This window comes from Acanthisitta chloris, unplaced genomic scaffold, assembly GCF_000695815.1.
Source record: "Acanthisitta chloris isolate BGI_N310 unplaced genomic scaffold, ASM69581v1 scaffold21846, whole genome shotgun sequence".
Taxonomy (NCBI): Eukaryota; Metazoa; Chordata; class Aves; order Passeriformes; family Acanthisittidae; genus Acanthisitta; species Acanthisitta chloris.
In genome coordinates this window covers 22,733-44,541 of record NW_008676781.1, presented here as the reverse complement: position 1 = coordinate 44,541, position 21,809 = coordinate 22,733, and the positions used below count along the sequence as shown (strand labels likewise).

Below are 21,809 nucleotides of genomic sequence, written 5' to 3'. Positions count from 1 at the left end.
TGCTGAAACACTTCAAGCTGAGGGAGGTTTCTGCTGAAAACGAAGCTTTCCGTGCCAGTTTCCCTCCAGGTACTCAGTGACAGTGCGTGGGCCCTGCAGGATCCTGGTGCTCCTTGCTGAGAGGGGAAAGTCCTGATATCTGTGCTGCATATCTAATCCTTAATGACTCTGAGTGTTTGGCTTCATTAAGTGGCATATTTTTAAGAACTAATGATTTACACATCGAGCTTTGCTTCTGTGCAGCCTTACTGCAGCCAAATTTCCATGTAAACATATTTTCTAGTTGCCTATGTTACTATCAGCCACTGCTGTTTGTTTACTTTCCAAGCTGTGTCCTGCCTCTGGAAAAGGGTTAAATCCATAGAAACGCTGAGATGCAGCAGGACTGGTTTGCAGATGACTGAGTGCCATCTGCACACTGGATGTCAGTTGTTGCTGGGACCTGTTTTTGCCTCCACTGAACCTTTACTGGTTGTGGTTTGTCTGGCCATCACATGACTTCTCTGAAAATTCCCCCTCCCCTCCATTTCCAGTAAACTGTTTGAACAGGAGTGACTCAGACTGAAACCAGCTTCCCTGTAACCACAGGGCTTGTTAAAGAATTTGTCAACGTGGACTCGAGAGGGTTCGGATTAAACTGAGCTGCAACTGCTTCGCTTGGGTTGCGTCAGGAGTTCCAGCGAGCAACTTCCTGCTCGAGAGCAAGGAGTTAAACTGATGAACTTCTCTGATAGTGACAGTCAGACACGTTAATCCCATCGTTCCAGCGATGCTGAAAGCCCTGGGTGCCTTCAGCTGGATTTGCTTTTCCACATCTCCATGTGGGGTTTGTGTTTGCAGCAGAACAAAGTCTGTACCACACCCAGCCATGGGGAGAACCCAGCGCTGTGTTCTGACACGACACTCTGACTTCACTCACATGGAATGATTAGGTTTCACTAATAAATAAAAGCTCACTTAATTAGCAGGGTGAAAATGGCCAAATTAAAAACGGATCTCTCCCATGATTAAATGAACAGCTACTATCTGATAAGTTCCTGCTTGGAAAGGCTTCCCTGGCTGCTGCCTGGTAATCAACAGCTTTCAGGGGTATTTGGTACAATAAAAAAAAGAAGTCAAAGCAGACCACGAGCAGGTTTTTATTCAGCAGTTATCACAAAAATGGAAGTGGAAGGGTCACAGACAATAACAGGGAAACCTTGACTTCTTTTTTTTTGTGCTTTCCCAGAAATAACCTGGTTAAACCCAACACCAGATTCTGTTCAGAATTTCTCTTGGTCTGCCAGTCACTTCCTTTCCTCATCAGCTTCCTCTCTTTATCAATTGTGCTGCTCCAGGGGGTTACTCCTCACACACTGCATTCCTGGAGCCTGAGGCTGCATTTGTTAATAGCTGTAGGGAAGGTTTTTTACCTCTTTTATCTTGGCCTGTAATTAAATAGACATTCAAACCTGATCAGACCTTGAAGCTTCACTTTAGAATCTCCCTGTGAGCGCTTGGGAGTGAGGAGGCAAAGTGGCAGTGAACTCAGAGAGGGTGGTGAGTTTTCACAGACAATACAGTCAGCAGTGAATAAACTGAGGAACAGTTAGTTGTGAGTTGTTCTCCAAAATTCCCAAATTGAGATAAGCTTCGGAATGAGTCAATGAAAGCTTTAAATGGGGAACTTGTTCCAGAGAACATGCTGAGAAAAGAGGTAGCAAAGAGTTAACAGGGCAGAGAGTAGACAATGGGAGCTGTGAGTAACCAGTGTGTAAGGCAACTCCTTGCTGGGTTTCTTTGGCCACTGGCAGGGCAGTGGGGAAGCCTCGTGCCTGCATTGTTCTATTCATCTGCACACCTGCTCCCAGACGAGGAAAAAACAGCAGTGAGCATTGCATTCCTAATCACTACTGCTGAGCCAGAGGTGACTGTCGGACATTCTGCTGCCAGCAGTTGTTTGTGATGATGTCTGTTCCCTACAACTCCTCTCCGTGGTTAGTGTGTAAAGACAGAAATCACTGAGCCACTGCAGAAATCCAGATGACTTTGCAACATTTGCACTCAATACTAGATCAGATCTTTCTCAGTACCAAATCTCTCACTTTGCAACAGAAATGAACCTTTTCAGGAGTGTCCCCAGGTGTCCTGGAGACTTTGCAGGCTGTGTCTGCTTGGTAGATGTGGAGAAGCAGTTTGTTAGACTCTGCCATTGAATTTGCATGTCCTGTTCTCTGTGTGTTGGGAATGCTCAACACAAGTGTGTAAGGGGAAAATTCAGTCCTGAACAGTTGATATTTCACTCCCCTTATTCTGACAAAGACCAATAAATGATCCAAAGTTGGGGCAGGTAAGTTACTTCAAAGTATTTTTTCAAGGAGAGCCTTCGGTGATGGATAGAAATTAATGATAGTCTCACAATCAAGCAAATAGCTCCCCCCCCCCCCCCCTTCTGCTCCAGACACTGTTTAAATATCTGTGTTGTACAAGAGTCTGGTATGCAGAGCACTTCTCTGGGCTGTCTGGGAACCTCTGCTCCTTGCAGGGAGAGGTCTGCCCAGCACTGCACATCTGCTGGGCTGAGAGGGAACACTTGTGTGTGCTGAAGGCTTTGTCAGCTGTGGAAGAAGTTCCTCACTTCTTCTCTACAAGTTATTTTTTGTGGGGGGATTTTAATCCTTACCTTATTTCTTAGCTCTCTGTGGAGGAACTGTGTGTTTTTCTTGGTGTTGATGACTTTTCTCAGATTGGTCAGAGATTGAAAAGGTCAATTTATTTGTCTGGTAATCAAAAATTGCTTCAGTTCTTGATGGTGGTAGCTAAAGCAAAGCAATAACTCACTTCATCCCAGCAACCATGAGCCCTTCCTTACAACATCTGGATCTTGAACCACCTGGAAATAGGACTTGGTCATTTCTAATGGATTAAAAAGAGTTGTCAGTGTCCTGGAATTGTTATAAGTAGATTGGCAGAGCTGTGGCCACACTAACTCATTGCAGTGGTAGTTGGGAGTGAAAGGAGCACTGACTGCAGCTGCAGTGGTGGTGTAAACAGCTGCACAACTTCTCTGGCTGTGGAAGCAAAGGCTGCAGAGATCCATGGCAGTTGTGTGGGAACCAGAGTGCTGGGATGTGCTTTTACTCCAATCCTCTCTCTGTAGGTGGCTGTAGTGTCTTGTTACAGAATCACAGAAAAATTCATCTCGAAAGGGACCTGAGGCAGTTTCTAGGCCAACTTTTTGCTCAGAGCAGTGTTGTCCATGAGGTCAGCTCGGATTCCTCAGGGCATTGTCAAGCCTGGTCTTGGAGCCCTCCAGGGCTGGAGGCTGCACAACCTCTCTGGGTAATCTCTCCCAACTGCTGACAAGACAAACTGACAGCTCTTCCGTGAAAACAGACTGCAGGATCTGCTCACTGCCAGATCTGAGAGATGGGAATAGAAAGTGGCTCTTTAGCAAGTGAAGAAATCCCTTTATTTCATGTTTTTGCAGTGTCAGAGTGGAGACATTGCTGCTTGCTGCAGCACAGACCTGAGCTGAGGAGCAGGGGATGTGGTTGAAAGGGCTACTGCTCTGCAGGACAGATCTGATAAGGCTGAAAGGACATGCTCCTTCCTCTTCCTTCAGCCTGTTTCCTTTAATTGTGTCTTATTCTTCACAACATTTCTTTATTCTTACAGTGTGAAGCAAAAGGACTTTTTATAGAGGAGTCTGAGAGCTTCAGCTGTAGTGGTTAAAATGTTTGCACTAGGTTTGAGTGTGGCAACTAAGTCCCTGAGCTCTGTGTGTCCTCTTGGGTGTATTCCTTCCAAACTTGAGTGCAACTGTCTGAAATCTTGAACCTGAAGCTCCTGAGATTGAGCTGATCATGAAAAAACGTTTGCTGATTATTCTCCCAAGGTCCAGAGGAGAGGGAGAAGTGAGGGAAAGCAAATGTTCTTACCATGGTACAGATGGTTAATGAAATAAAGAAAATACCTGGAAGTTCCTCGTGCTAATAGTCTGATCCAGAGCTGACTGGCTACTGGGAATGGAGGGATCTTATTTACCACAGAGTGGATCCATTACATGGGAGTTTGACACTTCAAGACAGGCTAAAATTCAATGAGCAGGGAAAGCAAAGGCTGTAGTGGAATAAAAACTTCCCCTCTGGTGTGCTCTGCTCCCATAGGATTCAGCTCCTCACATAGCTCTGTGTCTTTTCTAACCCCAGTTCTAAAATCTGATGGTGAGGACAATGAGTTTAACTGTGTTTTCTATGGGAAAAACTTCAGTTTTTCTGGCACAAGTACTGATTGCAGTTACTCATATGTCTGAGTTTACCAAGTCCCCAAGATGAGCATCTTTCCAACATGAATGTATTTTTCTCTTGCAACTTTTCCATAATTATCCTATTCCTTTCCCAGAATTTAATGTCTCAGAAAAATCCAGACTCCTCATGAAGTGAAACTTATTTCCCTCCCGAGCTCAGAATCTGGAGTGTCTGTCCTGTGCCTGTTAGGTGTAATTTCTGTTTTCAACCTTCAGAGTTTGCTTAGACCTGTCACCTTCCCTTAGCTGCTTTCAGCAGTCCTTGAAAACCTTTAACTTTCTCTTTTGACAGCTCACTTTCCCAGACAGGATCATTCTTTCCCAGATTTTGGAGTGATAAGTGAGTTTAAACCTTCCCCCTCACACCCTCTGCTCTCCAAGCATCAAGATGGAACTTCCCATTTAGTTTGCCCTGTACTTGCTTTAAGCTGGAAATTTTTTGGAGTGCACTAGAGCAGACATCCAGAGCCTTCCCATCCACGCTCAGATGTCAGGAGTTGCTGCAGCTGATGGATTGGGAGATCAGTTCCTCCATGAGCCACTATCAAAACATTCCTCCTTGCAGCTTCCTGGGGCTTTACTCATTGGGTCTGTCACCTTTGATGTCTTGGGGAGAGGTATGAGGTGGTTTTTGGTCACTGAGTGATGAGCTCCTTCCTGGGGTAGGCAGTGACTATCCACTGTGTGTTGGTCTCTCCTCATCTAGCTCAGGTTGGTGTGTTGCTCTTCAAGTGTCACTGCTGATCTGCTGCTTCCCTGAAGAGATGTGTGTTGTGACCTCTCAGCCCATGGGGAGCTACCAGACTCCTTTAAATCTGCTCTCCTGCAGTTCATACATTATTCCAACGAGTTCATAATTCTTCCCAGTCCTTTGGAATTCTGGATTCCATTGCCTAACCACAAATGGTCATTCTCCCATAAGTTGTGTTTGATTCCATTGTGTTGTAACAGAAAGGCAGAAGAAACAAAATGTTGTGCAGCTCATTTTTAACATAACTCAGATTTTTACAGAAAAAGGGGCACTGTCTGTGCAGCCTGTCCAGTGCTGAGGGGCCTAGCATTTGGGTAATCTGGGCTGGAGATTTCATACTTCATCTTCAGTCTTTGGGGGAAAACTGTTCTCCTCTTGAGCTTATTATTTGGGTCATTAAAATTCTTCTAGTAGGAAAATATTGGGACAGTAACATAAATTACACTCAGATCTTGAAGGATTTTCCACTTTTCTCATGTGCACGTGACAGCTTTGTGGACTGGGATGAGCATCCATCTCTGCTTGGTGGAGAACCACCACAGTGCTGCACATCCACATCTCCTTTATGCCTTTTTATTGTCAGTGTTCATGCACAATCCTGTTTTTACCAGGCTAGCAAACCCTGTGTGATTTCTCCCAAGCCTTCTAGAAATTTACTCTGAACTTCTTCAGGCTACTGCCTGCCACTTAATTAACATCCTGATTGAGCAACTGCATTAGTGCTCACACCACTGAGCTCCCCCAGCCTGCACTGAGGCACTGTGTGGTCTCAGGAGTGGAGAACCTGCACACAATGAGCTTCTGATGGAACTTAGGCTCATTTATTCCTTCCCTTCTGTCCTGGCCTTCCTCTGCCAATATTACCAATGTGTTTGTGAAATGCTTAAGGCATTTCCAGCAGAAATGTGATAGGGGATGTTTTTCCAGGCCTCAGATCATTGAAGTTTGGATCGTGTCTTTCAGGGATTGACAACTGTCAGCAGAGCAGTGTTCAGGGAGAGTTGGGAATCATAACCTCCTCAGTGCTCCTAAAATCTGATTGCAGCTGCAGGTTAGAACAGGAACTGTGATGGTGCCTAATCCTTACAGCTCCATCTGTGCAGGCTGTGGAGAACACATCTCTGTCACGGTGAGGGTTTGGCTCTGGACTGGGATTCAGACAGTGCTCCCACAACTAGTCACTTGCTGTGGATCCATCTCTGCTCCGGGAGAGTAAGGAAAAAGAGGCTTCACATTTCAGTGGCAGCAATGAATTGTGACTGTTCTGTTTCCTGAATCTGTTACAGAGGGAAAAGAGGAAAAATTGGTTTATTAAAGTTGTTTATTTCCTCATGCTTCTTAACTAAATCTAGTGAGATGTTCCTGACTGAAATCCAGAAGAGCTTGTGCAGCTTAGGGAGAAAGAAGAAGCAGAATTCTAAATGGAAACCAAATAAACCAGAGGGATGGGCTGAAGCCTTGTAATTAAGATTGTCCATTCAGTCCTTCAGGAAGGACAATTTTATAGGGATGAGAGGTCCACGTTGGACACAGAGCTGCTCTGTAAGGCCTAGTTAAAGAGGAACTTCGTGGTAAATCTTACTTAGCAGTGAAATATGTCATTTCTCTTTACTCTCTGTATGTTTGGAGGTTTGGGAGGGTTGTTTTTTTTTGTCTTTGCAATATGTACTAAATGTTGGATTGACTCAATGTGCCACTGGACTGGAGCTGAGCAGAGAGAACTTCCTGGAGCACCAGCTGAGACTTGTGAATCAGTTCTTCATCCCTGACCTTTCAGTGCCTCTTCTTTCCATTCCAGTTCTAGAAATCTGATGATTAACCCAATGAAGTAATGTTTAATCATTTAACCTTCCTTTGCCAGTGCTGTAGCAGCCACAGGAAATCTATTTCCAAACCCAAAAAAACAAATCATCTTTGAAAGGGACACAGTGAGCTAAAGTACCCGGAGAGGGAACAAAGAGTGAATCACATGAGCTGAGAGGCAACTCCAGGCTAGAGACTTAAATTTGGGGGGAATATGTTTTGCCTGTAAGTAGCTCAACTTTCATCTTTTTTTTTTTTTTTTCATAGATATGTATTTAATTTTTGCTCTATTTTGTGATATAATTTATTCTTCAGCAGTAAGTGATAAAAGTTGTTTTCTTGTATTGCAAAGGCTGAACAAACTGGAGAAAAGATTATTGTTCCCTGTGCAGGAGAGAAATTGTGTTGTGAAATAGGTAAAAGTTGTGAAACTGCTAATTGTGTTCTCAAGAAATGAAACTTTGAAGGTTTTTTATTGTGGCAGATGTTGCAAAGATTTGACAAACTCCGTTTAAGGAAGGAACCAAACAGAAGTAGCTCTGAACTTGTCTTCAGAAAGTCAATTTCAGACTCTAAATCCATAGTTTTGGTGCTGCCTTGGTGGGTTTATTGCCCTGCAAATCACTCAGAGCTGTGATTGTATCAGAGAAATACAATGCATCAATTTCTGATTCTTTCTGTGATTAGATTAGGGGAAATAGGGGAAAAAAAATCCTTCATTTGGCTTATCTGGAAAGTTTAAAAAAGGAAAATAAATTACAAGTTCTTCACTGAAATTTATAGAACTTAAAAATGTGCTTTCCATGAGTACTTTGTTAACACAAACCCAAAACTTAAAGAAGAAATAATCTGAGTAACAACTATTAAAAATCAAGCTATTCATTAAGAAGGTGAAAAAAATTGCCCAAACATTAGTTTGGGATATTTTTTTTGAGACAAAATTATTACATTTTTTTAAACATTTTCATCATGGGTTTTATAACCAAATTGTATGTGTTTAGCTGGAGGGAAAAAAAATAAGTTTCAAGGCATTGAATTGTGCAGCAAACTAGAAATGGGAGTGGGAGAAGCTGTTTCTCTGTCAGAAATGGGATTAAAATCTGTGCTTAGCCTAATTAATACAGCAAATTTCTCTGCAATTATAAGAATATATTTTATTAAAGCAAGTATTAGTTTAGAGGTTATTTGCTGGAGAGTTTAGTTCTAATTTCAGCTGGGAAAACTAATCCAACTGTATCAGCAGCACAGGCTAAGAGACATTGATACACTGAATGTAGGAATAGGATTTTGTTGTTGTTGTAAATACATTAAAATCAGAATAGAATCAACTTCCAGGGAAATATATCAATGTAGTGCTTGATTTTAAGGCTCCTTCACACTGAGGTTTATGGAGCTGTGAGAAAAGATTATTTATTGGCTTATAAAAGTGAAAATATTGGTTCAACCCTGAGGAGTGTTTGGAGATAAGGAGGAAAATTGTGAATTTGGGCTCACAATTTACTCTTGAGCCTCACAAACATCCAGGAAACACTTTAAAAAACAAAAGTAAAGTTTTTCACCAAGTTTGTGAGAAGTGAATTTACATAAGAATAAAATTATTTGGAAATTGCATGACAATAAAAAACATAATAGTAGTTATATACAATAGATTGATACTGTTAATTATCTGTAATGAAATACAGAACGACCAGGAACAGTTTTGAGCTAAAAGTGAATGTTTTGTGATTCCCTTTTACAAGGGAGTGACTCCTGCTCAGAGGGAGCAAATCACCCCTGGAGAATATTCTAGAGTTTTTTTCTATTTTCCTGGGGTTAAAAATGTCTCAGTGTAACACGTAGGAAAACTCAATTCCTTGGCATTTTTCTGTCAGTGAAATATTCCCTGAAATTTGGGTTATTTTTTCCAATATAAAGTAGAATAAATAGAATTATTCTGACTTCAGTAAGAATTGTTTTGTTTCACTTGCCAATTTAACTGTTTTCAAGCACAGGAAGGGAGAAAAGTTACTCCCTGAAAGAGGCTGTAAAAAGAAATAAATGGCTGTGTTATAGATTGGTTAATTTTTTTAATCATACCTAGAAAATGGTCAGTTCTCTAGCTCAGAATTTAAAAGACTCAGAGAACATTGTCAAATAATTTGTGCATTGAAGGTTTTAATAGCTGTAACAGGTACAATAAATTGATATTCTCTGGATGATCTGTAGGTGCTTTAATCAATAAGTGAATTATTTTCTACATTCTACAATTCAGTAGTAAATGTGGAATTTAGACTACCATTAATTACTGATTAAAGTAATTTCCTGGGGTGATTTTTCTGATAGTTTCCTACAACACAGAGACAGTTCTGCAGTTAGTGACTTTGCAGTGCTCCTGGAAAATCAGCTCTGTATTGTTTGTTAGGCTTCTAAAAGGAGTTAATAATTGCTTTTTGAGGCTTTTAAAAGGGAATTAATAATTATTTTTTGATGCTTTCTCTTCCCAAAGATTCCCAGCTCTGTCCCTGCTGTGGCCAAGCCTCAGCAGGGAATACTGACCTTGATTTTAACCCTCTGGACTGTTTTGAAGGGAATTTTATTCTCCCAGAATTCCATTATTTTATGTTGTATTACATTAATTATCTCAATGTTGTGTTGATATATTTCATTGTATCAATATACACAAATATTATGTGTTTTATTCTCCTGTAATTCCAAAGTCATTTTATTCTCCCCAAGCCTCAGCAGGGAATACTGACCTTGATTTTAACCCTCTGGACTGTTTTGAAGGGAATTTTATTCTCCCAGAATTCCATTATTTTATGTTGTATTACATTAATTATCTCAATGTTGTGTTGATATATTTCATTGTATCAATATACACAAATATTATGTGTTTTATTCTCCTGTAATTCCAAAGTCATTTTATTCTCCTTTCAAAGTAAAGTCATTTTATTCTCATGTAATTCCAAAGTCATTTTATTCTCATGTAAATTCACTTCTCACATGCAAACAAAAAACTTTTTTGTGAAAACTTTACTTTTGGTTTCTGAAACTTTTCCTGGGTGTTTGTGAATCTCGGGAATAAGTTGTGATCCCAAAATAACAACAGGTACATGTTGTTAGCTGGAGCAGATCAACTCCAAATTGTTCCAGAGGCTGAACCTTCACTGCTTTGAAAGGATTTTGAAAGGATTTTTTCAAAGAAGAAATCCAGCTTTGTGGATTTGAATAACTTTTCCCAGTCTGTTGTGGACAGGCCCTGGAATTGGCTGTTTTGATTCAGATCCTGAGTTTGAGAGAACAGATCTAAGGGTATAAAGGGATTTTTTTTGTTGTTGTTCTGTACCTTTTTAATGCTGGAAATGGCATGGAAGGAATGAATTCCCTTTGGCTGTTTAAGGAATAAGGGATAAGCAGCACTGGCATTTCAGAGATACAAGGAAATAAAGACTAGAAAACTTTTTTTGGTGGTGAGAGCTCAGTGCCACTCACAGAGCTCAGGGAACAAACCTCAGCTCGGTGTGTGCTCAGATGTTCACCCTCAGCACTGGGAATTGCTCTCTCCTCTCTGAGCCTCAAACTGCCTTTCTCTTTTAGAATTTCTCCCAGTTCCTAGGTAGGAAATCCCCATGGAAGGAGGACATGGAAATCAGACACATTTTAGGTCTGTTCCTTTGGGCTTTGCCTCAGTAACACTTTGTTTCCTGGTTTGCAGGACTTTGCCTCCCGAGCCAAACTGGCTGTGCAGAACCTGGTGCAGAGGGTTGGATTCTTTGGGATTTTGGCCTGTGCCTCGGTAAGTTCATGTCAGGAACAGGAGGATTTGTCAGCACAAAGTGCAGGTTGAATGTGTGGCATGAAATGAGTGCTGGGACCTGTGAGTCCACACGATCCTTGTTCACTATTCCTGTGCTCTCCGTGGTGCCCAGAGAAATGGGATCACTGTGGGACTGACAAGACAGCATGGAGAAACTCCAGTGCCAGGGTAGTACCAAACACAGGGAATGCTGCAGATAATCCCAGTTGACAGTTACTACTCCTTTGTCACTAGTTCTCTTGGGAAGGTGATGAGTTTGGAATAGTTCTGTTTCCATTTTAATCCATCAGAAAAGGACAGCTCTAGTGGTTTATATTTTTCAAATGATAAAGCAATTAATTCTCTAGTCCAGCCTGGTATGGGGAAACCTGATAAAACAGGTCAGGTCACTGATGATGCCAAAGGTTTGTTGCAGGAAGGAGAATTTAGAAAAGACTGAACTAAGACAAAATTCCAGAAGTTTCTGTGTCAGCCCAGGGATGTTCCCTGGATTTGCTCATGTCTTCTCTAATAGCTGCTCTGTGGCAGTGGATATCCAGCAGATCAGCTCATACCCCACTGACAGTTTTCCTGTGGTTACAGCCACAGCTCAGTTATTGCCTATGGAATCTGCTGGACCTAGGTTATCATTTCTTTAGCTGTTTGTGTACAGTGCTTGACATCTTCCAATCCAGAGGTTTGCATGGATTGAAGAGTGGAAAACTACCTGTCTAAATCCAGATTAGGGTATCCATCCACTGTAATCCTCCTAACCCTGCTCTCTGGGTCGGTCGGAGCCAGAGAGGGCAGAGGGAGGGAGCAGATTTCAGTCATAGCTGTGAGCTACAAACTGTTTGCAGCTCTTTTCTCTCTCAGCAAGAGGTGATACAAAGCATCTCCACTGATGCAGTTTTAGTGGTTTAAGTAGGATAATGCTGTTCTGTCAGAGCAGAAAAATACAGAACCATCGGAGTTTCTCTGTAAGCTTAACGAGGAATGGCAGGGATGGTGTGCCTTGTTCCTCATCCCACACACGAACTGGGGGCAGTGTGGGGCCCCCACCATCCCATTCCTCTGGAATAACCACGGCGTTATCCAGCTGCTCTGCTGATGAGGTATTCATTCCACACTTGTCCAGCATCTCTCTGAGTTTCCTAAATTGTAGAGATGACATCGCTAACGACTTGCTCAGCTGTAGGTAACCTGTGTTAGCTGGAAAGAATTAATCTGGTTACAGCTGCTGGCATAAAGCTGCTGGTCACTAATCTCTTGAGCTGTCTTGATGTTTAGAGTGGACACAGACATAGGTTTTGAGCTGTTCCTTGAAGCTTTCCACCCAGGGAGCTCTCAGGCTCCTTCCCTGCCCCGACTCACTGCTCCCGAGTCACCGTCCTGTGAGACATCCCTGCCCTGGCTGTTCCCTGTCCTGTGTCACCAGAGCAGCTTGGAGGTGGCAGGAATGAGTTCCTGGAGTGGCTGGACAAGGTGGAGTATGGATGAATGGAGAACATGAGGAAGGAGTTGGTAAACACCAGAGGTGACGTGTAAACACTCTGTAGTTCCTGCTTAGCAATACTTAAACATTTGTTTAACTTCTTCCCTCTTTCTGCCCTGGTGTCTGTGCTGCCCCAGCTGTGCTGGGAGAGGGATGAGGAGCCAGCCACCCACCACAGCACACCCAGGGCTGTCAGTGTGCTCACACAGCAGCTGAGGGTGAGGTGTGGCAGAGGCTCTGGACGGCACTGGTGCAGACTGGGCACGTGTGAAGGTGAGGGAGGCAGTGCCCATGTGCTCCTGGCATTGTATCTGGTTCAGGGCTTTGATTCAAGGCTTCTCCTGCTTCTTTCCACGCTGGGAAGTGTCTCCTTCCCTTGCCTCCTTCATAACCGTGATCTTACTTTTGGAATTGAATCAGTATTTTATGTGCTGTGTTTTTTATGATCAGGGAACTTGCCCATGCAGTGCTGATGACTGTCCCAGCTGTGGGTTGTTGTCTGTGGTGGCTTAAGTGCTGCATAAAGCACCATCAAATGGAGGTAGAAACTCTGCAAGTTTCTCCAGTGAAGTAACTGCCTGTCACGTTGTTTGGTGGCAGTAAGGAAGCCATAAGTGTTGTCTGGAGCTTATTTCTGTGTCAAGGCAGCTCAGGAGGAACAAAGCAAGACTCAGCCCTGAAGATCCTCGCTGGGACTTGTGAGAATTTGCCCTCACATCTTTGTGGGCTCTTTTGGCAGTTCTTGGTAACAAGCACAGAGAAACCTCCCTGAGCTACTTATATACCCTCAGAGGGACTCGTTGAGTAACTCCTCACCATGTCAGTGCACTGGTGGCACCCACAGTGCCCCTGGAGCTCTCTGCTCCCTCTGTGCCAGCAGCACTGCAGCAATTAAACCTCGGTGAGCTCACAGAGAAACCCCAGACCAGCCAACCAAGAGCAGTGAGGCCTGGAGCAGATTTGACCCTGAGGAGCTCAGTGCTGTGCTGGGTGTGGGTCAGTCATTTCCCAGCCCTCTGAGCCCAGGACAGCAGTCCCAGGTGAAGAACCAGCTCTGCTGGGAGGAGCTGGGCAGGGACCGTTCCGGGCCGTGATTAGAGACCGTTTCAGATTTCTTCCTCTGCAGGTGCTGTTGTGGCTGCTCATAAATTTGAATTGCTGCTCTGTACCAGCTGAGTATAACCCTGCAGAGCTTTCTCACAGGCTGCAGCTTCCCAGTCGGGGCAGAGTTCCTGTCCTTTATCCCTTAACGATCTACACTCCTTATTTCTTCATCTGTGGATCAAACCAACACAGTCCTGCAGGATATCACCCAGTCCCTCACTGCTCCCAGGAGTCACACCCCCTGTGCTCCCTCAGCCTGTCCCTGTCAAACCCAGAACAACAGGGAAAGGTTGGGATGTGGATACTGTCTTGGTTTCATTTCCAAAATATTTCACAGATAATATCACAGTACCAAAAGTCAAGCCAACTTCTAATTTCAAATGAAATGCACATGCTTAGTAAAATCTGATCAGAGCTCTCAGAGTGGAGACACATGGCTATAAATGCAGTTTGTAGTGTAGGGTCTCAGCTGGAAATCCCTGGGGATCAGGTCGAGCTTTGGCTTCCAGGAGGGATGTGCTTGTCAGGGAGAAAATTTGATCAATCACTCAGAATGGCTTTGCTGTGGTTTCTGTGCATTTCACGTGGAAAATTGGTGTTAGCTTTTGCCTCAGAACACCGGGGTAAGGAGGGACCATGAGGCTGGAATTGTCTAGCTGAATCCCAGAGACTCAAGTGATGTGATATTATCATTTCTGTAATCATTAAGGCACAAGAGTTTTGCATCAAGTTGGATAAGGAAAAACTGTTCATTTTTCAGAGTTCCAAAGTCTATCACGTTCCTGTTGAGCTAAGTATGAGCTGCAACTCATGAACTTCTCTCCCTTGCACTTCACAGATCCCCAACCCTCTGTTTGACCTGGCTGGGATAACATGTGGGCACTTCCTGGTTCCCTTCTGGACCTTCTTCGGTGCCACCTTGATTGGGAAAGCAGTAATTAAAATGCACATCCAGGCAAGTACTGCCCCTTCCTCGGGGCCTTTCGTGTTTGTTTGCTGTTCCACTGTGTTACTCCTAATGAATTCTGGAGTCTCCCTGACCCGAAGGAATGGAAATTAATTTGGTGCAAAGGCTTTACAATAAAGGATCTGCTGAGCTCCTTAGGCTCAAAACTGAGGCAACTGAGTAATTTATAGCTCCGGAGTAATGAGCTCTCTGCCTACCCCGCTCAGGAAATTGGTGGTTAGCCAAGGTATTTACCTACGGGTTTTACCAGACTGAGAGGCCTTCGGACTCATAATGAACTTGCCTTTTCTGTAACACACACTCATTTCGCGGGCTGCAGCCAGTCTGCTGGGGGAGGAGGAAGGGGAGGAGGAAGCACTTGAGTGCTCTTTTTGTCTCCCTTGACTAGCAGAGCACATCCCGCGCCCTGAGCCCCGCAGGGTGCAGCCTGGGGGTTGTCCCTGGGCTGATTGTCCACAGCCTTCAGGCAGGTTAGGGATTTCGGGTGTCCTCACACCTCCACGTGGTTCTGAAAGGACCCGATCTCAGCTCTGTACCAGATGTTCTGGGTATGACAAGCAGAAGCTGCAGTTGAGTTAAATGCGCCCCCACTGTGTCCAGGGAAGCTCTGGTTCCCTGGGGAGGACTCTGGTGTGGTCAGTGCTGCAGCTCCAGCTTCTCTGCTCTCCTGGGGCTGTTTTCAGCTGACACTTGGGTTTTTCAGGCTGGTGCAGTGCCTGTGGCTGTGTTGCTTGAAAATCTCTGCTGTGACTACACCAAAATAGCAGAAGCTATTAGTAGTATAAAATAACTCTTCTAATAATCTCATCAAGCAGCTTAAAAGTCTTCATTTTGCCCTGAACAGAAGATTTCAGTCTTCAGCTTTTTTTCCTCTCCCTATGAATTTGTAAATGGTTATTTTACTCTGCTCAGTCCTTAGACAGCAAACAGTAAATAGGTTTGGAAATTCATTTGCTGTGACAGAACAACTTTTTCTCCACACTTATTTTTGTACCAGCTGAATTTTTATGCCTTTAAATCTGTGCTGGGAGAATGTGCTGTGGCAGCGTGGAAAAGTGAAACAATATTTAATCAATATTCCTGCTCTAGTTTTAATTGCCTCGTTCAGCTCTCCCAGTGTTTGCTGTGTGATTTAGAGTGTTCCCCACTCAGGTCACATGGAAGTGAAAAAACATTTCCCAGTGTCTTGGACAGTTGGTAAATCATCTGATTTTGTAATAGGTTCAACTATTAGAAGTCTCTTTTTCAAGCACACCCTTGTGCAATAGCCTTGATTTTTTGGAGTGATCTGGCTGGACCTGGAATTTAGGCAATGTGAGAGTCATGGAAAGGCTTGCAATGAAATGTTGTGCAGACAGGAAGTGAGGGAGAGCTGCAGTGACCATCCCTGAGCTGCTCCCAGCTGCCCCTTCCCTCCCCACGGGCTGGGGGGGAGCTGTGCCACCCTCCCTGCTCTCCAGCCTGGCAGGGCAGTGCTTGGAGCAGTGCTGAGGACACGGTGGGAGTTGTGTGTTCCCTCACCTACCCAGGCTCCTTCTCTCTCAGCAAACCGAGGAGCTGCCACACAGCACCAACACCGGAGTGGCAAAGGCAATTTAGCTACCTTGTAACTTGTTTTAGGAGAAAAGGGAGAGATAAAACCATGGACACTTGGATTTTCTGCAACATTAGAACTGTTAATTGCAATCCTCTGTTCCCAGTACTGTTGCATCCCAGTGTCAGGTGCCCAAGGGCTCTGGATTTGTTCTCTTCCAAGTATTGTTATGTTTCTGTCTGAGCCACACGAACTGGGGGACTAAAATATGTGATTTTTCACATCTGTGCTCCCTAAGTCCATGTGTTTGTGTAAGGGATGTGAATCTTTCTGCACTGCAGTGACTGTTTTTCCATGAAAACATTGTTGACGGAGTAAAGTGACCTTGAGCTTCTGGGAATGGCAGTGTGGGGAGGATGGGAATGGGTAGTGACATCGGCTGCAAAAACAGGGCAAGGAATGAAAGCTGTGAGGAAACAGTAACAAAGTGAAGAGTTGTTCTCTCTCCTGCCTCTTTTGGGGAGAACATGGAAAACTAAAGGTCTGGAAGCTGAGAGAAGGGAGAGCTGGAGGAGCTGCTTGGGAAGGGACAAACTGTGCTTCCCTTCTGATCCCAAGTTTCTCTAACTGCTGTTTTCCTTCCTACAGAAACTTTTTGTCATTATCACGTTCAGCAAACACATAGTGGAGCAGATGGTGTCCCTCATCGGGTGAGTAACTCTGCACCACTAATTAATACCTTCACTCATTAAGTGGAAAAGTACTGGAGGAGTGAGATTGGATGTGCCGGAATTGCTGCTGTGTTTCCAGTGCCAGCTCTGCCCCACACAGAGGTCAGGGCTGACTTGCAGCTTCACTCCTCACCTCGAGGGCTTCGAGTACCTCCAGAAACGTGAGAGCCTCAAGGTCACAGCTGGAGGAGAGCAGTGAACTCTCCCCCAGAAATGGATGCAGCTCCCCCAGTCAGATTCCTGCACTTCCAGCTGCAAGTGAGCTGCTTTTCAGGGACTTGCTTAGGTATGGTAATGAGATCCTGTGGAAAAAAGGAGAAAATTTATAGAAAGTTATAGAGAAAATCGTAGAATTCTATGATTCTGTATTACAAACTTGGGATTTTGTGCCATGTGCCAAGAGGCCAATAAACATCTTCATAATTCAAGCTATATTATACATTTAGAAATCTCTCACAAAAGATCAGAATGAGGAACGTGGAGAGTCTGATCTCCAGTCTGTTAAACCTGGGAGAAATGACAGTTTTCATGGACAAACTGTGCTGATTCTCAGAAGGTTTGTTGGTTGTTTTTTTCTGAGTCCTTTAGTAATGAATTACTATCTTTTTAAAATCTCAGTTTCAAACAAGAAAACCAACCAAAACCTCAGCTGGCAACAGGTCAGGGAAGAAAAAAGACAAACCCACAGTATTGCCAAGTGGTTTGACTGAGAGTTGGGCACTGGGGGTGAAGTGTTAGGATTTTGCCTCATGTTTACCTGCTCAGCCATGGAATTCCGTGTTGCTTTGAAATCCATTCCCTGGCTGATAAGTCTCAGTCCTCACGAACAGTTTCAGGGAGGAATGTCTGGAAATAATTCCTTTTACAATCCCTAACCTTGCCGTGCTGGTGGTGTACAAAGACAAGGAGTGTGACAGGAACTCGTAGGGAATTTCACTCCTGAAATTAATCCTGACTCTATTACCTCTGATCTTCTGCTTTGCACCGAACTTCAGCACTAATGTGTTTCTCTGAACATTATTGAATGTTGAGAAAGGGAGAAATGTGGCTCCTTCTACCCAGCAGGAGTTTCTCTGAGCATCCATCACACCAGACAATCTGATCTGTACTCTCCTAGGTCAGGTAGCATTCCAAGGATTTACTCTCCTGCAGTTCTTTGAGCCAAAACTTGTAGTTTTTTCCTACTTCATCTGTCTTGGAGATAATTTTGCATTGAATTACTCCAAGTGCCTTCGGAGGAGCTTTGCTGGTTTGGGTTTTATTGGAGGGTTATGTCAGACTGAAAAAATGTTCCTGGGAGACAGTAAGATTTTTGGAATGTCCTGGTATCCTTGACTTTTCCCAAGCTGTCTGCGAGCATTACCTCATCAATTTCTGGTGGAGTGGAGCAGAAAACATGTTGAACAATACCTTGTATTAACCCCCTGTGACTGAATTAAAATCCCCTCCTATTTAATGGTTAGGAACTTTGTTTCAATCAAAGTCAATCACCACAATGACCTGAGACTTTGCTTGTCCTGTTGCTGTTACACAGCAGGAAATACTGAGCACAGTCCTTGAAAATAAGGAGTATATACAAAACATATACACATTTTCTGTATATTGTATGTAAATTCTGTATCTATACACACCATTTGTACATTCTCTGGACATTATGATGTCTCTGCAGGATAACTGAGATCTGCACAGAAGGTTAAGTTGTGAGGTAAAGCCTGAGAATATTGGATTTTATAAGCCAGAGGGAATTTCCTGATCATGATGTGATTTTTGGTCAAAAGCAAACCCAATTCCACTGCAAACCCATAGCTCAGTGTTTGTTCTGTCCCCGAGTGGTGCTGAGGTTGGGTTGGTATTGTTGGGGGTAATTTTGTCTTGGTCTCCATTCAAAATGGATCATAAAATACTCTTTATAGCAATAAAGAAAGGAAAGGAAAATGTGGCAGGAAATGAGAAGCTGTTTACAGACAATTTTTAGAACCTTTCAGGATTTTTGGGTGGTACCTAGAGTACAAAACTGGTCAGAAGGTTGGTGGTGGCAGCAAACCTCGTTGGGAGGAACAGCACTGGGTGGGCTGGGGAAGCTGGAGGTGGTGTGAGGCTGCAGTCCGAGTTGAGGAGGATTACAGAGGTGCTGGTAATTACTAACCTGTTCTACCAGTTTAATTGTTTTGTTGGTGCCTAAGTGCTGGAAGAGGACTGTGCTCCCTCACAGGTTGTGTTAGGTTCCTGAGGGTGTGAGGAGTGATGGTGTGTGGGAGTCTTGTCTTCTGTCACCTGGAGAAGAGTTTACCTGACTGATCACTCCGGGAAAGCACTTCGGGGCTGGTTTTGGACCAGGCCCAGCCCTTGTCAAGGACTTCATTATCATGTGTGCTGTGGGTTTTATTTTGGCTCTTCAGCCTTGTAGTTTTTTCACCTACAGCTGCAGGTGATGTTGGTGAGGTCACACTGAGCAAAGTGCTTTTAAGCACGAGGATGTTTTCTTGGAAGTAGCAGTGAATTCCCAGAAAACTACTAGAGAAGTAGTTCTCAAAGCACACAAATCCACAAAACTGGTGCCATCCATTCTGAGGAGATGTTGAGAAAGGAAAGAAATCTGTTTCTAGTTCAGCATGTTCTCACAGTGTGTGAACCTCAGGACTTCCACAGGAGTACCAGGAGTAAATCACAGACTGGTTTGGGTTGGAAGGGTCATCCCATCCCACCCCTGCCCAGGCAGGGACACCTCCCAGCAGCTCAGGTAGCTCTGAGCCCCATCCAGCCTGGCCTGGAACACTCCAGAGATGGAGCAGCCACCACCTCTCTCTGCTGCCTTACAGATTTTGACAGAAGTAGAAACTCATCTCTTCAGCTAATAGTCAATAAACTACTCTGAAGTTTAAATAGAAGCCAATAAAATGCATCTAAAAATGTGCCACTTCCACAGGTTTTTAAGTCATTTTGTTAGTGCCACGTGCCCTGGGTGAGATGTGCATAACTCAACACACTCTGGAAATCTGCCCCAAACTCTCACTGCTTCCCAAGGCTCCTGCCCCTGTTGTTTGTGACCAGCTCTCCCTGCTCCCCAGCTCTGCAGGCAGAGTTTGGCCACAGCACTGGAGCCTTTGCCTTGACAAACCAGTTTGCTGCTATTTATTGTGCCATAATTCTGTGCTTACAACTTAATCTCAGTTGATTCTGGTCAGGACATGGTGTTCCTTTCACCAGAAAGGCACAAAAGAGCTGAGAGTGACTGGTGGAACTGGAAAATTTGCTTACAGATTCTGTTTTGGTCTAAAAAGGGTGTTTTGAAGAACAGGTTCCAATCAATAGCTAAGATAAAACCTGTGCAGTAGAACTCAAAATAACCTGAAGTGGCTGAGGACATAGAGAGCTGAGCACTGACTTCACAGCCTCCTGAGGAAAGTTCTGGAAGGTTACAGGGATACACCTGGCACTTGTTGGTGCCATAACCCAACTGCTCTCCTGCCTCAGGTACCCCAAACCTGAGCACAACAAAGGCTTCACAGCCTTGAAAGGGACACAGATGGATGAAACTTGAGCAGCTTTGGTGTGGAAAACCTTCCAGTGGATCACCACAGAGTTATAAGAGTTTATTTGCAAAAGGCTTGAAGGATTTAACTCTGAACAAGCAAAGAATTTTTTTCCCTAAATTGAGTTTAAAAAAGGTCTTTAAAATCCCGGTGGAGGTTTCCTTACAAAGAGCAATGGTGAGCAGAGCTAAGGCAGCTCAGAGTTGTGATTCCTACTTTTGTAAGCACCTTCCAGTGGATCACCACAGAGTTATAAGAGTTTATTTGCAAAAGGCTTGAAGGATTTAACTCTGAACAAGCAAAGAATTTTTTTCCCTAAATTGAGTTTAAAAAAGGTCTTTAAAATCCCGGTGGAGGTTTCCTTACAAAGAGCAATGGTGAGCAGAGCTAAGGCAGCTCAGAGTTGTGATTCCTACTTTTGTAAGCGTTGGTTTACATTGTCCCAGGGAATCCTCTTGGGTTACTGTGGGCGCTGGAAGTGGCTCAGGTAAAAATGATGTCAAACCTGTGATCGTTTTAGCTTAGTAATCTTCAATGAGACATTTTCTTTCTTCATCTCGTAAAGCAAATGAATCTTTCAAGAAGCCTTTTAACCCCCAAACGTTTCTGTCGATCCCGACCAGAAACCAGAGTGATTTTCTGCAGCTGTGGAGCACCGAGAGCAGAGAAGAGCTCAGCTCCACCACACGTGCCGAGCCCGAGTGGTGGTGATGGAAGCTGAAGGCTGTGGTTGCTCCCAGGTTTTCCTGAGCCAGAGCTCAGGTTTGAGCAGCCCCAGGGCTGAGCCCCACTGAGTCACTGCAGGGTCCTGCTGGTGGTGCAGCCTGAGGGAAGTGGATGGTTTAAATACTGTGAGAATCTTTATCAGCACAGGAAATGACAGCTCATTAAAATACTAACCGTTAAGCCTGTTTAGATCACTGTCTGGAAAAAAAATTAACCATTGAAGGCTCAGCTGAGCTGCAGGAAGAAAGGTGCTCTGCTTAGCCAGTGCTATGCAAATCAATCAGCTTTGCTAATCTTCCAGTGGCTAAGAAATATTTCCACTGGAATCTGTTTGTCTATGGTTTTCCAAAGAAGTTGATCCCACCAGGCTGGAGTGAAGCTTCAGAGGGAGAGGTGGCTCAATAACCAAATTCGGTGCCTCTTCCTGAATGTTTCATTGCTTTGGAGCTGCACGGTGGATTTTTCTTGTGTTCTTCCAGGGGAGTGGAGAAACGGGATGTTTGCAGTGGATGGTGTAAGGGTGGTTTGCATAACTGCTGGGAAGGTGAAAGTCTGTGCCTTCCCCTCTGGCCTGGCTGCAGCAGTCTGGTTCGAATAGGTTATCAAAGGCGTTGGAGGGAGGGAAGAGCTCATGGCAAAACCTCTTTGGTCCTTGGTCAGTTCTTCAGGGCCACTAAACTCCCTGTCTGGAGATAATCCCTGGCCGCAGGGCAGGGGCTGTGCACAAACCCACACGGTATTTACCTCTCCCTTTGCTTTTCTGTTGTGCCAAACAGCTTTTTCGCTGTTGTCAATTCATATGGAATTGTGGCACTTCCTAAAGGATGTTTTCTCCGGCTCTCCTAGCCCAAAAAGTCGAATCCGAGCAGAGTCCCTCGGTGGTTTTTTTCCCCAGAGCCCGCGGGGTGTGGAGTCTGACAGCACCAGCCCCGGAACGGTTAAAGGGATTTTCCAACCTGGGGGCTGCGGATATGGGAGAGATGATCCCCCAGTGGGGCCGTGACTCAAGATTGCATCACCTTTCCAAGCAGAGCGCTGTGTTGGCGGGAGTGGCACCATCTGCTCCCCCTCGGCTGCTCTGCTCTCCCCCGGGATATTGTTT

The 21,809-nt window shown here is 44.3% G+C and overlaps 1 protein-coding gene across 1 annotated transcript in view; it reads left to right on the top strand.

The window, feature by feature from the left end:
* VMP1 (vacuole membrane protein 1) overlaps positions 1-21,809 on the top strand; it is a 53,180-nt gene that overhangs the window by 25,818 nt on the left and 5,553 nt on the right. The window contains exons 7-9 of the mRNA XM_009076267.1: positions 10,537-10,617; positions 14,055-14,171; positions 16,366-16,427. Of these exons, the coding sequence (XP_009074515.1) occupies positions 10,537-10,617; positions 14,055-14,171; positions 16,366-16,427 (260 nt within the window). The remainder of the gene's footprint in view (positions 1-10,536; positions 10,618-14,054; positions 14,172-16,365; positions 16,428-21,809) is intronic.